The sequence below is a fragment of the Spizellomyces punctatus genome (genome assembly GCF_000182565.1).
Source record: "Spizellomyces punctatus DAOM BR117 chromosome Unknown supercont1.1, whole genome shotgun sequence".
Lineage (NCBI taxonomy): Eukaryota > Fungi > Chytridiomycota > Chytridiomycetes > Spizellomycetales > Spizellomycetaceae > Spizellomyces > Spizellomyces punctatus.
Genome location: NW_015971537.1, coordinates 833,599 through 850,249, shown reverse-complemented (window position 1 = coordinate 850,249; position 16,651 = coordinate 833,599). Strand labels below are relative to the sequence as shown.

Sequence of the window (16,651 nt, the reverse complement as noted above, 5' to 3'; positions counted from 1 at the left end):
ATCAGCAACATCGACAGGTGCCTTTTTCAATAGACTGTGATATGAAGTATTGTAGTTCATAACAAGGTCAGGAAGAGCATCTATGTAGCGCTTAGTTTTAAATACGGTCATGTATCTGGAGATAACACTTTTCAGTGTGCGATTAAACCTTTCGACCAGACCCATATGGTTATGGTCAGCAACTTCAGCCATGTAATGGTTTATACCATACTTATTGAGCAATTGCTCAAAAACAATGTTGTTGTACTCTGAACCCCTATCAGTCGTGATATTTTTAGGACGCCGCCTAGCGAGTAACTTTGTAAAACAATCAGCAATCTTTTCTCTGGTTTTATTCTTGAGAGGAAAAACAAAGGCATAACAAGAGTACACGTCTACAATACATAACAGATAACGGTAACCGTTGTTGTAGGTAGCATATTTCTGCATGTCACACAAATCCGATTGCCATATGTGATCAACACCATTGGCTGTTATATGCATGTAGTTAGGCTTGACAAGAGGTTTGTGTACTTGTTGCACATGCTGACTGTCGATGAATGTCTTTATATCCTTTCTGGAAATACCCTGATCCTTGAGTCTCTGGTAGAGCTTTTCTATGCTCTGAAGTCCAGTCTTGGGATCATAGTAAACTTTCGTGATTAGTTCGGTTTTTGTCCCCATTTTAAAAACCGAAAGGAAGTGTCTCTATGACCTTAGACTCAGAGTTAAATTCTTGAACCACACGTTTGTCGTAGACAAACTTGTACTTTTTGCTGGGTGAGTTATTTTTTTCTGGTATGATGATCTTTGTCTTGTTACGCACACTGTGTGTTTTACTAATGTTGATTTCGCTAAAGTTAAAATTAACACAACTCTCTTTCTCAATCCCTTCATCATCAATGTACCTAGGGTTAAATACTATATCCTTCATAGACTCATGTCCAAGATTGAGTCCATTTTCATATGAAAGTGCGAAGCCTTTACAGACCGTCTTTGCTCTCCCCGTTTTGTTGAGAATGTAAGAGTAATTCTTAGCGCCACCTGAAACAAATTCTACAATATGGTCGCCTTTCAATTCATCTGTCAGGTCTCCAAGATAATCACCATAGGGCAAAGTCTTTTCAGTTGATCCTATATCATCATCAACATATATAATAGAATCAGTATCATAGTACAACACCTTTTCCCCTACAGTATCCAGAACACTGTAAAGTTTACAACGAGCCAAAGCGGTAGTGTATGCAGCAATGAAAATACTAGTATTCTTGTCATCACGAACAGCAGCCTTATGCAAGGAGTATGACAGATCCAAAGTGCGACCATTATCATAATCAACAATGTCGTGTACAATATATTTATCATTGAACATGATGGAGTAGTATTCATCAGGATTTTCCTCAGCATTGATTGTGATATGCTTACGCATGTTGTTCTTTTGACCGAATTTACCCCACAATGAATTGAGCATCAACTTAGCCACGAGACGTAATCCTTCATTGTAGACAATTTTGGCTGGATCAAGATGAATACCTTGCTTGCTTTCGTAGTCGTCAATATACTTTTTTCTGTCGTCATCATTTTTACACCATTTAGGGTACCCTGATGCTTCCTGCTTGATTTTGAGAAATGTGAAGATGTAATCTTTGAAAAGATCAGATCCCGTATTTTCGAAATGAAGAACCTCATAAACTTGAGAAATGACATAGCCCTTTGAAAGCGCTAACTTCACTTCCGGAATGCACCAAGTCCCAACAAAAGCCCTCTGTTCAACAGAGTGGCGACAAACAGAGATTCCTTTTTCAGCACAATTATTACAAAGAACAAACATGGTCTTGTTGTTAATCTTAGCAGGAAGTACAGGGTGATATAACCCACGAGGGGGTACTATTCGACACTTGATGAAACCATTGTAGTTCAGTTGGCCATCAAAGTTGTTAAGAATCCTTGTGGGGAACGAGTAGCAGGGGTACTCTCCAAAAGCGTTTACCCAAGGATACAGTGATGTAAAATCGCAGTATTTCACTCTTTCCTTCTCAGAACATTTGTAGTAAAGTTTGCTGGCATTTGTTCTACCACCAAAAAATGCGTTACGAGGATCTAGAGGTCGGATATATTCAATGTCGAGGTCTTTACTCATAACATAATCACATATCTTCTTGTTTGAGTCATATTCACACTCTGAGATCGAGACATAATTGTAACCTAGAGCAATCAATTTTTCATGCTTATTATCAGTATATTGTCTCAAAGACTTATAAGGGACACCACGATAATTAACGGCATCATCGTCTTTGCATTGTTTACACCCATGGAATTCACAACCATTAAATTCATACACAGTATTTGTCGAAGGAGAATAGCCATCAGCATAGAATTTTTTCCCATTTAATCAGTCAATCCATTTCTCTCCACCATGTAGAACATGTCGCATATCTGGAACGCCATTATCGCATAGATATTCGAGCCACTGGACAGCCTTGTCTGAATGACGCCACATTCCTTCTTCATGATGTGTGGGTATGCTTTCTTCAGGCATGAACATATGCCTGTAAGTCCCCATACATGCCGATGCTATGGTTTTATAAGCCCAAGGATCAATTTCACCATCGGTTGCTACAAGGAATTGCTCTCGGAACAATTTCACGGCCGCTGCTAGAATATCGACATCATTCTTGCAGTATTCAACAAGTTCCTTAGTGTAATCAAAAACATACCTACCCTTCATGCATTCGCGTAGGGTTTTCTTGTACCAGCGTCGTGCATCAGCGCGTTTATCATAGGGCATACTGTCGAATCGGAAATCATCCAAAGACGGTAAAACGCCTTTATAATCATTTGAACATTTGAACCAATGTGGAAAGTAACCCTTACGAACATGTTCCTCTAATCCAAACATGGAAGGCAACTTTGACAGTCCCATAGGCAAAAACGACATGCTATCAATGAACCGGATGTTGAACTTGGGCAGCACCATTGAAATGATCTTCAACCCATTTGAGATATACTTAGGCTTAACACCGTTGTCATTGAACTTTTTGAAGAGAAAGTGGAAATCGTAACCCTGACCATTGTGAGCAATGAATGTTGTATTAGGGTTCTTGAAGATGAATTGATAAAAAGCATCAAATTCAAAGAAGGAGTGATGCTCATGACATTGGCACACAGATTGGCATAGACCGGTACAAACTACCTTGCAATCCGTAAACTTTACATGATGTTCACCATCATGTAGAAACTCTGATTCAAAATCAAATGCTATGATCTTGCTAATGTGCTTTCTGGGTTTCTTTTTCTGTATGAAGCATCGATGGTCAGGAGTGACGTAAGCCTTGCAAGGACGGCAGAGATGGTGGTTGCAATTGTGTAACTCAGCACAATTACCGTCATAATAAGCACACTCAAATACACGCCCGCAGCCGCCTTCCTTGTTACATTTCCATATTTTATCGCATTTTTTCTCCTTGTGATAATCATCACAATCTCCTGAAAAGTGACCTAAGTTACAACTTAAACACAACACTAGATCATCGGGAGATCCTTGTTTACATGTGACCCGACCACAAAGGTTGCATCCTCGTTTCTTATCACATTTATGATTGGTATGCTTGTGTCCTTTCATGCATTGGAAACAAAAATACGATGCACAGTAAAAGGCGTTAATCTTGGTTATGCAATCGAAATGATCCCCTTTACATAGGATAGTAGCAGGTTTCTCATTGTATCGCTCATTGTTAACACCTTTGACCATAAGAGGCTTACCACCATTCTCTAGATCAACAATAATGATGTTCCTTTTGAGGAATGAAACCAACTTTGGAAAATCGCCGTAAGACATCTTCTGACCAACAGGTAACCCGCATCCTTCATAATAGTTAGTAACAATTTTGTCCAGTGGCTTTCTTTGTTTCATGATGTACGCATATTCATTTGTTGAGTGATCCATCGTATGGAATGCTACGGATAAGGCAACTGCTCTCATACCACAATCGTTACCATTGTTTTTCACAACAATGACACAACTTTTTGACTGTGCTGATAGATGGTCATGATAGTTTTTGAAGGCGCCGCCCTTTACCGAAACTAAACGACGCACCTCGATAGTCATGCTTTCATCGATTGATGCTATTTCAGCCGATTGCATTCTCGCAGTAATTTCGTCTATCACATCAGAAGCAATCAGATCACTAACTGATACAACTTTTGATGACCAAAATCCATTGTGTAGACTTTGATGTTGAAACCCTATTTGCACTTTGTCACCGCATTCAAGGCCTACAAGTGATTCCTTGATGACATCATTGAAAAATGAAACAATATCATCATGAGTAGCGAAGGTGTACTTTGGATTGAACCGATAAAGTTCCTTTGTATAACCGATACCTTTGATTTTGATCTCTTTGACAGATATTAAAGGTGAGAATGATTCTTGACGCTTTCGAAGATTATACTTACGTTTAGCCCTAGTGGCAGCAGCCTTCTTAGCGGCTTCCTTTCGCTTTTTAATAGCAGCCTGAGCCCTCTCTTGAATTTCTCTCATCTCGCGCTCTTCCGCTTCTTTATTAAGCCTTCTTGTCTCTCTGGCCTTTTCAGCAATAGCCTGCTTTTGAGCCTCAGTGCGTCTCGCAGCAGCAATTCTTTTTTCTCGCTCAGATTGTAGGAATCTTGGTACTCGATGTATTTGAAGGTTCTCTAGTGCTTCTCGTCGTTTCTTAGTCCAGTTCTTACATGAGAAGTTTCCAGAGACGATCTTCCGCATCATCTTCTCGAAAGGCTTCGAGTCTTCTTTTACGTTTCTGTTTGCGATTGGGTCAAAAATCAAAGGCATAGTAAATAGAAATATATAGTGTTAAAAAATAAATATTTTCAAAGCTTTAAATGTGTTTGTTCTTCGAATGATGTTCATGCGAAGTGAGCAACTTTTACTGGATCATCAGGAATAGCCACTTTTCGATTTATTTTAAAGTATCTCATCTTAGGAGGAGGTGGTGGTGGTTTTCGTATACATGGTAACTTTTCTATAGCATACATCTTTGAAATAGGCGATTCTGCTAACCCATGTATTATATTATGAATGTATGAGCGCGAGACACCTAACCTGTTAGCAATCTCTATGGCTGCCTGATAGTCATTTACAAATGTTCTAGAACCATCTTCTTCGATCTTGTATACCCTGTAGCGATCCTTCGTGTTTATCGATCCTGATTTGCGTCCCATGTTAAAATATATTGTGTATACAAAATATTATTTATCTTTGTTTAAACGTGTGTGTTTATTAGCAAACGTTGTACAAAAGCTCTATAACAACGCCCCTACATGATACTAAACAAAGGGATATCTATGTACATTGTGCTACAAAACACCTTTACAGACTGTTTTTGTCGTTTTGTATTTTTTTTTTCTGGTTTTGTTGTTTCCATGTCCGTTCTTCGAATGGACGACATACTTTTTTTGTTGATTTCATGGATTTTTTAGCGAGTGTCAACGGTAATTGAAGAGAATCAAGCAGCGGCGCTACTGCTTCCTACATCTGGAGGATTGATAACATCAGCATGGACAATGTCCTGATCGCTCACTTTAGCCTTGACGCTCTTTCTGCGCTTAGGGATGCTAGCTGCTATGAGTGCGTTAATCTGCATCTGCTGCTGCTCGATACGCTCCATGAGCATTTGCTCTAAATTAGCGGATTCCCCATCACGCTCAGGCTCAGGAAAGCCTGCCGGGATGCCTGCCGGGATGCCTGCCGGCATGCCTTCCGGCATGCCTTCTGGCATATGGCTCTGCGCCGGGATATGGCTCTGCGCCGGGATATGGGTCTGCACCGGGCTTGACCGCTCCGCGCCTGGCATACTCTCTTTCTCGACACGTCTGCGTTTAGCCTTTTGTGGACTGTAATCGCTGTCATCGGCATCATCGGAATCGTCAGCATCAGATGAAGAACCAGAACTCAAGGTTTCACCATCGGACTCTTCGAACTCTTCAAACTTCCTCTTTAACTTGAGAGATGAAGATTTCCGTTGAGTCTCTTCTCGCTTCTTCCACTTTAGGAGTCGTCTCAGATGACCTTTAAGTGATTCTAGCAACTCCTTGTCATCCTTATATATCTTCTGATTATCAGCCATATTTTCTAATAAACACTCGCTTTGCTCGAAGGTGAGATCCTCTAGACCCATCTTGAGAGCACGACACGCTATGGGATGTAGCAAGCCTCCTACAAAGTGTGTCACTTGCCCCCATTGACTCTTTGCAATGGACATGTTTCTAATTCGGTTAGGTGTTTCAGAAAATGTAGCTATGTTTCAGATTCGGTTAGATGTTTCAGATTTATGGCACGTGTTTCAGAACACGTATCTGATGTTTCAGATTCGGTTAAATGTTTCGAATCATACCTGATGTTTCAAACCCATACTCGTGCTAATGGGAGAAAAGATACACCGAGTGCCTTTTTATGCCACCGGCTTGTACTCAGGGACGCCCTTCCGTTCAATGGAAAGAATCTTGGCATCCCTGCAGGGATTGGCCGCCCCGCGCCCGGCATAGTCTTGGCATTTCTTGGCGCCGTTTTTTAAACATAAACAACACGCCTCATGACTCTTCCAGAACCGTAGCGTCGCTTACGTGTTGCTGCGGCTTTTCTAGCAGCGATGATGCGCCTGTTTCTTGCACGAGCAGCCACTCTAAGTCCTTTATTCGGCATGGCCGATACGTTGACGAGTTTTCGATGTGTTTTTGTCATATTCTTCTTGAGGCTTACCTAACCAAAGCTTAGAAAAAATCATCGTGGTTCCTGTTGTTGAACTATGCTGGTAACAAGCGAACACCATCACGGTCGATGTGCATCTCATGGTCTGTTGTCCAGAAGACATGGAATGTCTTGTCCTTGAACGTAGGGATATAATCGGGGTTAGGCGTATCACCCTCTAGTTTTTCGCTTGGGAAATCGGCTACTTCCGGAGGGTTGGGATATTGACTCACATTGATGAGAATATGCCCATCGGCTAGAGTATTCAAACCACCGCCGATCATATCTGGACTTTGCTTGAAATTTTGCCTCCATGACCAATGCTGTATCTTTTTGCCTGCTAGTGCCCATCCTTCCAAATCGGACATAGTGGGGGCAAATCGCACATCATTGAAATCTTTATTACGTTGGCTTAATGCATACATTTCAGGATCTACAGTAGGTATAATATTAGTACCAGCACAAGCGGAACCGTTGGCAATCGCTTTTCCCTCAGGGAACCGCTGCATACCCACCTGGATACTAACTGTTCTAATCCCAGCATCTTCACTGAAATTCAATTTGTCTACATCAGTTCGAACATTGTCAGTTGTCACCAACATCAATGATGAAACAGAGGACTGCTCACCAGTCACAAGTGACAATTGCTGTACGCGACTGGCTTGCCCAGCAAACTCCTGACTCCACACAACTTGCATGGGGATGGTCAAGTATTCGTTGCTCTCCATTAGGCTAAGGATCTTGTTGTAGTATTCGGGTATGGGCTCGGCGAACTGGCAAATGAGTTCGTTCTGGACAATCTTGAATGAATCTATTCCTGTGGATGTGGGGAAAATTTTGGCAAGTTCACTCTCTGCAGTCATCTCGACCTGGACACCACCTTTGACAAGACAGAGAGGGAAAGCCACTTCATTTTGAAAGAATGACAGTGATGAGCCAGTGACAGTGTATGCCCTGTTTTTAGCAACCACTGCTGAATGGTCGTTAGCCGCATCACTCGAATAATATTCACATTGCCCAAGATGTTGTTTGGTTTCCCACAATGTTAGAGCGTTTTCATGTGCGGTGAACAAATTATAATCATTGAGATCTTCGATGATCCTTCCATTAATAAGAACACTTTGGCGTTTCCATACAGCATCCGTTCCTGATTGACATAGCCTGTGGGTTGCAGTGGCAGAAACGATTTCCTGTCTATTTGCATCAAGCCCTACGACACGATATTTATGTAAGGTTTCATTCACAAGCCAAAAACGCTTGTCATCGGCTATTTTAAAAGTGATTTTGCTGCCAAAGTTACAGTCACCCAATCCGTTGGTAGGCTCGAAGCGAACCTGACTAGATGGCTGAAAATTCAGCACAACCCCGTTCTTGGCATTGCGCTTATACGTAAAGACGTTTGGGACTTGTCGAACCTCAGTTACCTGAATTCCTGAAGACATTGTGGTTTAACTTACACATCTAGAAAAAAAAAACGTCACTTTTTAAGAAAAAGTGACATCAAAAATTGTGCCTTTCGGAAAGGAGTTTGCTGTCCTAAATAGCCTGAACTCAGTCGGTGTAGCTTAACAAGTTACAATGGTTGTCAAAGCGAGGGGGTCAAAGGGGGACAGCCTGTCCCCCTACGAAAAACCAACTCTAAACGGTCTTTTCGAACTTTGTAGATTTATGTGCACAAAATGAAACAGTTTCTTTGTATTATCCATAACGAACTTTTCAAATACATCTTCAGGTAAAGCGAGAGATAAGCCTGCTTCGACCATTTTCTTAAGTTCGCTTTTCAAAGGTCTAAAAATGATCCAGTTCGTCGCATTGCTACGGACAGCGGGACTATTGTGATAAAAATATTGACTCGACAGGATGCAGGTGATTCCAGCGTGTCTACCCCGTGTAGCCAACTCATCGAGTGACTTCTTATGTCCTTTCTGCATATTGTAGTCATCTATGATAAGAAGTAAATCTCATTTTCTTCCGCTTCGAACAAATTCATAAAGTTGCTCTTCGTGTATAAAATTGAGTATTTCATTGGAAATCTTGTCAAATATATGAACCTTTTTGCTCGTTCTTAAAGGGTTCCAATTGGTATCGTGTGGATTTGGTGTGAAAATTATGATATTCGAATACTGCTTCTTCAAGAACAATTTGCATATCACTGCAATGTTTAGCGTCTTCCCACAAAATCGAGCACCATTGTATACAATAAAACCATACTTTCTAGGAAGCCGTGGATCTGTATTATCCTTTATGCGTCCAGAGACTTGACTTGGTAAGGGTGATATTGTAATAGCCTTCATTGCGCTTGTTTTTTATTTGCTCTCTGTATCTATAATACATTAGAAGAAATGAAAAAGTTGATTCTCGATAGCAACAGGGCGACGAACGGAAACAGGAATGAACCTAAATGGACTCTAGCCGAACCCATCGCATGTGATAAAATTCGATACAATTCGATCATTTTGCCCCTTTCGTGGGACATAGTAAACGAAAAGAACAATATTGTCTCCTTTTATGATGCTGGGATGGGTAATGCTGCAAGGACTTTTGCTATTCCTCCTGGGACATATAGCCCTGATGATTTGGTCGATGCACTGACTGCTGGATTCAACTCGACTGGGACGCAAGCATACACTGTAGAATACAATCATATAAACAGTCAAATCACAGTGACCGCGGGTACAACACCATTCAAAGTTCTCTACCCTCAAACCACAGCAAGCAAACTGCTCGGATTGCAGCAAACTCAGCAATCTGACCCTGGGACATCAATTACCTTCTCAAATCCCATCGATCTGACAGGCGTTAAGATGGTGCTCGTAGCCTCATCTAACATAAGGTCAAATGATGTCATTTATGCAGGCACAGATGATTTAAATATCATTGCCTCTATTCCGGTGTCGCAAGAAATTGAAACTGTCCTATGTGCGCAGAATTATTTTGACACCGACTTCATTGACACGGAGTCTGGCCTTGTTAGTACGATCGACATCCATTTGCTTGATGCTGAAACATTGCTACCCTTGGATCTACAGGGCAAAGGGTTCACTTTAGTTCTCGATTGTCATTCCTCTGGCTTTGCAGATGATTAATTTTTTTTTTTTTTTTCATTTGGAACATGTAAAAGATGTTGCGTCAAAAATTCGCAAACTTTCTCTCAAGTGCAAAAAACTTTGGTCTTAGAGTGCTGAACAGTTATAACAAAGTTAACAACGGTATTAGACAATTTGTTGCCCATGCTGGACAAGCCAAAGATATCTATGGGAAAGTTCATCAATCTCTTGTCCATGACGAATCTGTACCCGTCAAAGTAAGAGAGACAATTTCACGAGGACGAGGCTATATCGATGATCTCCATAAAGGTCTAGGGCGGGGCTATGAGATTCAACAAAATTTTGATTCAGCCTTAAGGAAATCGCTTCCTGTTGAATTAGCGGGGTATTAATGCTACTTTTAGAAAAAGTAGCGTCAAATGATTTCATTCAAGTCATCACTGTAAAGAGGATTTTCATGAATAATAACATATTCGTTCCAGTTAATACCCCCCGCATCAGCATCTGGGATGATGGTTTCCTTACTGTATGCCAATGCCGGCTCAGGCATGCGAGGTTCCTCCAGTTCTCTTATAATTCGAGAAAGAACTGTTTCCATTTCTTGCCCTTCATTCCTTTCAGCCAACTTCTTCCTCAAATGCTCTTGTATCCGTTCCTTCCTTTGCTGAGACGACATTCTTCTTTTTTTTAATAATACTATATAGTAAAATACAGAATAGAACGGTATGTCTGTTGCTGAATTAGTAAAACTATTACAGCAAGGTAACACTGATGTAACTGCTTACAACTCTGAGCAGGTTGAACATGATGTGTTCTGGAAAGAAAAAAGAAAATGGGTTGACTCAAAGTTACCTACAGGCTATTTCAAGCACCCGCTGTTAAACAAGTATCGTTCATTTGGTAAGGTTGATACACAATTCGTCAGTGACCCATACTATATTGAAATTGATAATAGACGTTTTGGTGAACTGAGAGATGAAAATGGACGCTCTTTGAATCCTGATACATTTTGTCCCGTTGTGTCTGATGCAGAACTCAAACAGATGCAGGAGGGTCGTACCCGGATGAATGCTCCGAGTGCTAATCAAGAAACTAGGTATCCGATAAACCACGGTAGTGAAGGATACAAAAATGACATAGATTTGATTGCATGCATCCGACGAATGCGCGAAGGTTATGAAGAGTTTATAAAAGAGGAAAAATGTAAGGAATTGGCTGACATACAGCGTTTCCGCTCTTCACATGGTATTCACAATCCTGGGGAGAGTTTGCTAGAAACAACTGGCTTGGGCACTAGGGGTACTGATATTTCTGCCTCAAGAGATGAATACAACATGCAACGTGGTGTGATACGACCTACTCCTGCGTTGTCTGAGAACATCTTTTATGAGGAAGGAGGCACGCCGCCTACACAATGGGTTCTACATAGGTGATCTGATTCACCAACCTCAGGCTTACCATCACTAGCGCCGATGGATGACTCACCATCTCCGTCTCCATCTACATTTGACTTCACAACAATGCAGCCATCGCCAAGGCTTCATGAGAGAAGAAACCCGAGAGATTCATCCTTGCAGGAAGTTTACAATCCAAGAACCGGTAATTGGATTAGAAAAAATGGTAAGGTACACAAGGAACTTAAGAAAGAGTGGGCAAGTAATTCTTATAAGATACCATCATCATGGACAAAAGAACCTCGCTAAGCGTATTTGGGTTTTTTTATTTTCTATTTACAAGCTAAAATGCCTAAAAAAAAGGAATCTATGCTGGCGCAGAGCCAAATGCCGGCAGGCATGCCTGACATTACAGATGAAGAACAAAGTTTGAATGATGATGATGAAACTAATGACAATGATCATCAAGACTATGTTCAAGAACTTGTAAACAAATATGCCGGGCACGGAGCGGCCAATCCCAGAGAGGTCAATGCCAGCGCTCCCAAAAAATGAACTGCATCAGAGAAGCAGCGAGCACATTTAGAAAAATCCCGAGAAAAGGCTCTTCAGGTTAGACGAGAACTCGCTGCCAAGAGAAAAGAAGAGAGAGAACTAGAAAAGAAGAGAAAAGAGGAGGAGAGGATTCTTGCTAAGGCCGAGGCTCTTAGGGTGGAACAGGAAAAACGTGTCGAGGCTAGGCTCCGCGCTGAGGAGGACTTACAAAATACTTCATATAGTCACAAGACTAAAAAAAGAATTAAAACGCTGATACCGAAAAAAAGACGGAAGATTGTAGTTGAGGAATCGTCAGACAAAGAAGAAGATGATTCTTCAGATGATTATGAGGAAGTTGTCAAAGTCATCAAAAAAAAGAGAAATCGCCCCGTTCACCACACTCGAACAACCCGGTATGCAATAGATACCTGTCGCGCGGAGCCTGTAACGCATCCCGGCAGGGATATCATGCGTACCAAACCACCATCGATCTTTGATGACATTGTATAGACCAAATGTCGGCATGCAATTCATTTTCTAAGCTATGATGATATAAAGGAATAAGAAGATGCCTTTGCCTAATAGCATTCAAGGCACATATATGGTTTGAAGAAATTTAGAAGTCCTAGATAATTTCAAGTCCGGAAAAGTTAAAGCCAATTCTATCTATGGAGAGAGCCTACGGAATAAAGATGGTATAGTCACTATACTCGATTTGGATAGTCAAACGCCTAGTCTCTCCATTCAGAAAAATAAAGGTAAATATACCATCTCTCTTGCCGAGACAACTTATGTTTTTCCATTAATTGATGATGAACATGATGTCAGGCTTGTAACAGACGATACTCTGCTTATAACAGAAGACGGCTTATCTGTTAAACCAGAGACACTCCTGCAACCTCTCTATAGGGCTCCCGACTCACGAACAGTAAGCCTAAACATTGATGATGATGAACTAAAAGTTGAGGATGAAAAATTAACAGTCATTCCTTATAACTATGATTTTCCACTCTACAGGGATGCCGAATCACGTACGGTTGGTTTACAAGCAGATGATACTTTGCTTATAACTGAAAATGGTCTATCGGTTAATTTTCCTGATCCTGAGACGCTGAAAAAGCCGTTGTATCGTGACCAGAGCGGCCTTGGAATCAAACTTCATAAAAGTCTAAAGGTGAACAATAATGACGAATTGGAAACTAACATTCAGTCGGTACTAAAAGCATTTGGCGCTCTGAAATCGAGTTCAGGTGCGGATACGTTGTTAGACATCGGGTCTTCATGGCTCAACTTTGGATTCGATAGTTTGACCGAAATGACTGATGTGTTAGGAGAAGTAGACACCACAGCCATTCGCCTAATGGTAGATAGTTCCACATTCAGTCAAGCGGGTTCGAGATTGTCCCTGAAATCACCCGGATATGAACAAATCATGTATGGGAACCTTACCTATGGCTACTTGGGAAGTTCTTCATTCACTTATTCGTCCACGCTTCAGGAGTTGAGAGTACCAAATGTCAAATTAACAGGAGTATTTCCTGCTATTGGAGGTGGGTCGTATGCAGTGAGTAAAGACTATCTTTCCCAATTTTATCAAGGCTCTCAAACAGGAGCAATAGCAGTGGGACCCGAGTTTAACGGACGACGCGAGATTGGCTGTTTGGTCGATAATCAGACCATCAGAATTGTTGGAAATGCACTCACAGGTGGGTACATTTTCCAGGAATTTAACGGAGTCACCATCCGGCCTGGGACTACCAATGATGTGATGCTCTCTCTCAAATGTGAGGCTGGCAGTTGTCTCCAAATGGTCAAAGCAGATACCATTAAAGACGTACTTACTTGCAGCAATGGTATCGAGAGAGTACAGAATGACCTTCAACTCGATCTAAAAGTTGATGCTAATTCAGGTTTGGCTATGGTCAACAGGGGAACCATACGGGATACCTTTACAGCCTCCCAAGGGGTAAGCAGGATTGGCAATGAGTTCAGGTTATCTCTTACTGCACAGTCACCCGATTTAACCCTCAATAATGGGGTTCTCAGTTCGAACATCGCTGCGGGAATTGGACTCCAGAAGAATGGTGCTGTTTTGTCTACTAATCTCCGAGGTATTAATGGAGTGCAAGTGTCCGGTGATTTGATTTCATGTTCTCTTACAGGAAGCGATACAGTTCTTCGTGTTGGGGATGTTCTGAAGGGCAATTATGTCGGTTCGACCAATTCATACGGAAGTGTGGTCGTTGTTGGTAATACCATTCAGTATAACATGATTCCGCCACAATTCGTAAGTAACAGTCCAAACTTGATTATCACAGGAAGTTACCCTCTCTACAACTTTACACTCATTGACCCTACGCTGTTATTGAAACAAAGGGATACCGATAATACTGAACAGACTGATACTGCAGAAGTGTTAAAAATGGATGTTCCATCAGGCAACACTGTTATTTTGTCCGGATCAACTCCATTATCAACCGTACCTTTTCCAGCGATGGTCTCCCCGACCTTGACAGTCCCTATGGCTGTAAACTCCATCCTCCCAATCGTCTCAACGTTCCCTTGGGGAATGATTTTCGGAGGGTCATGCAAACGTAAGGTTCAACGAGATGCGGAAGGCCAACCTATACTCGATGGCGATGGAAACCCCGTTTATGAACCAATAGACCCTGTTACCTTCATGCCACCACTTGAACCCGGGAGCAATGTCACAATTGCTTCTGATCCAATAGGAGGTTGTACTCGTCTCTTGTTTGATATGCCTTCATGTTATCGAGGCATCAAATACGAATACCCTCAGCAAGCGATCAATCTCTCAATGTTAAGAGATTACGACAATGATGTTATCAAACCTTGGGTCGGAAGCCAGATAACTAATCTAACTTCAAATAATGTTACATTTGGCAGCAATATCTCAGGGAAAGTCATTACAGGAAGCAGAGTTCAAACGACCGCCTCTGTAGCAGGAGGCTCGTCTGTCTTTATTTCAAATAGTTTTGACGGTACAAAATCGTCTTGGCTGGGTCTGGATGGTTCTGGTTTTTTAGGGTATGCTAGTGATGCTGCTACGTGGTTAGGAGCACAAGACAAGCTGATTTACATTTACGGACGGACATCTAGTGCAGTATCTCTGGGTCTAAGAGTGGACACAAATGGTTTGTGCGTTGTAGGGGGTGACCTAACTGTCGGAGCCTCTTCTGTAAATGGTTTACGTTCCCTTATCGTAAGCAATCCGAGTACAGGGACGAACGGATGCAGCATTCTTTATCTAACAGCTTCAGGGGGTTCTGGAGTGATGTTTTTGAATGGAAACAACCGGAGTTCGGACGGTGGGATTAACGCAATGACGTTGAGAAACAATATTGGTAACCTTCGGCTTCAAGCACAGACCGCTAGAGGACTAACAATACAGGCAAACACTGGAATCGTTACACTGGATGCTACAAATGATGCATCCTCTACAACAACAGGTGCATTACAAATTCCCGGTGGATTAGGAGTGCAAGGCACAGTGTACATGGGAAAGTATGCTATTATATCTACTACAGCCACTGCCGCCTTTCAAATAAACAATGCATCATTCGGATATACAGCAACAGCAGGTCAATGGGTAACAAATACCGTTGCTGGAGACTACATCATTCGAGCCTCCGCTAGTAATTTGCGTATTGGTACAAATAATGCAACGGCTTCGAATTTGGATATTCTCTCATCTGGGAATGTTATTATCAATATGACAACTGATGCTACTTCCTCAACATCCGGCTCGTTCCAGGTGAAAGGTGGAGTTGGCATCGCTAAATCACTGTACGTTGGAGGGGATGTATACACAAATGGAGTGAAATTGGCTACTGAAAGTTCTCTAACAACATCCATTGCTACGAAGCAAAATGCCAATCCTTTACTCGATGCAATCAGTGGTTTAACAACGACACCGAATTCCTTCGTCATGGGAACTGCTGGGGGCTTTACAGTATCACCTGTCTCTACAATTCTAGGGGGATTCCAACCTCTTCTTACTACATCGTCTGCATTGAATGTTAATTCTCTAACAACGAGTGGTGGAATATTTGTCCAAGGCACCTCAGATATAGTGTTTCGAGTAGATAATGTAGGCAATGGACTCTTGACAGGTGGCTTACATGTTGAACATGATCTAAATGTTGAAGGACTGATCATTCAAAATGGAGTCGAAGTGGCTACGCAACAATGGAGTGTCGCTACAATGACCGGCATGACAAGTCCTCTTAGTCAATCCTTGACTTTGCTTCAAACACTTGTTCAGAATAACAAGGCCGCCGCAGATACAGCACTTGCTACTAAACAAAGTGCGTCTGCATTACTCGATTCTATCAGCGGTTTAACGCCGGCGGCTAACACTTTCATCATGGGAACACCCACAGGGTTCTCAGTTGTTCCTACATCGAATATACTTTCCTCATATCAACCTCTTATTACCTCATCGACTGCGCTATCATTTAACAGTGCCACTGTTGGCAGGGGTATAACCATTCAAAATGGCGCAGCATCTACAACATTGTCCTTAGTAAATACTGGGAGTAATGTTACATGGGGCATGAGAGTTGCCGGAAGCACAGGAGACGGAACATTATCAGCAGGCGGATTCGGTCTAAATAGTTCTTATAACAATACAGGCTTCGTTCTGAGAGTTTCCAATACAGGCGTAACGCAGATACCAAACACAACCAATTCAACTAGTGTGACAACAGGTGCTTTCCAGGTATCAGGTGGAGTCGGCATAGGAAAAACTCTAACCCTAGGAGCAGGTGGAGGAGGATTGCAGCTGGCTGCCATAGTCATCAATGCGCCTTCAAGTGCCACAGCATCTACGGCCATTCTGATTAGTAACAATGCTGCTTCGAGTAATTCTTGGGGTACATACCACGCTGCAACTAATGGAACAGGTATACTTACCAATGGGAGCCTCGGGT

At 41.9% G+C, this 16,651-nt stretch overlaps 4 protein-coding genes across 4 annotated transcripts in view; 2 read left to right on the top strand and 2 right to left on the bottom strand.

The window, feature by feature from the left end:
* Nucleotides 1-5,480: 5,480 nt before the first annotated feature.
* On the bottom strand, nucleotides 5,481-6,236 carry SPPG_08835 (uncharacterized protein; the record flags this gene model as incomplete). The annotated part of the gene is made up of 1 exon (XM_016756975.1): nucleotides 5,481-6,236. One exon carries the CDS (start codon nucleotides 6,234-6,236, stop codon nucleotides 5,481-5,483), a length of 756 nt encoding a protein of 251 aa, XP_016612639.1.
* Nucleotides 6,237-6,777: 541 nt separating this feature from the next.
* On the bottom strand, nucleotides 6,778-8,163 carry SPPG_00318 (uncharacterized protein; the record flags this gene model as incomplete). The annotated part of the gene is made up of 1 exon (XM_016748645.1): nucleotides 6,778-8,163. The coding sequence occupies one exon, from the start codon at nucleotides 8,161-8,163 to the stop codon at nucleotides 6,778-6,780; it is 1,386 nt and encodes a 461-aa protein (XP_016612638.1).
* Nucleotides 8,164-9,240: 1,077 nt separating this feature from the next.
* SPPG_08834 (uncharacterized protein) lies at nucleotides 9,241-9,807 on the top strand (the record flags this gene model as incomplete). Its single annotated transcript, XM_016756974.1, has 1 exon — nucleotides 9,241-9,807. The coding sequence occupies one exon, from the start codon at nucleotides 9,241-9,243 to the stop codon at nucleotides 9,805-9,807; it is 567 nt and encodes a 188-aa protein (XP_016612637.1).
* A 1,754-nt stretch (nucleotides 9,808-11,561) lies between these two features.
* Nucleotides 11,562-16,651, top strand: part of SPPG_08833 (uncharacterized protein) — a gene marked incomplete at both ends in the record, with an annotated part of 7,688 nt that continues 2,598 nt past the window's right edge. Inside the window, 3 exons of the mRNA XM_016756973.1 lie at nucleotides 11,562-11,690; nucleotides 11,766-12,112; nucleotides 12,528-16,624. Of these exons, the coding sequence (XP_016612636.1) occupies nucleotides 11,562-11,690; nucleotides 11,766-12,112; nucleotides 12,528-16,624 (4,573 nt within the window). The remainder of the gene's footprint in view (nucleotides 11,691-11,765; nucleotides 12,113-12,527; nucleotides 16,625-16,651) is intronic.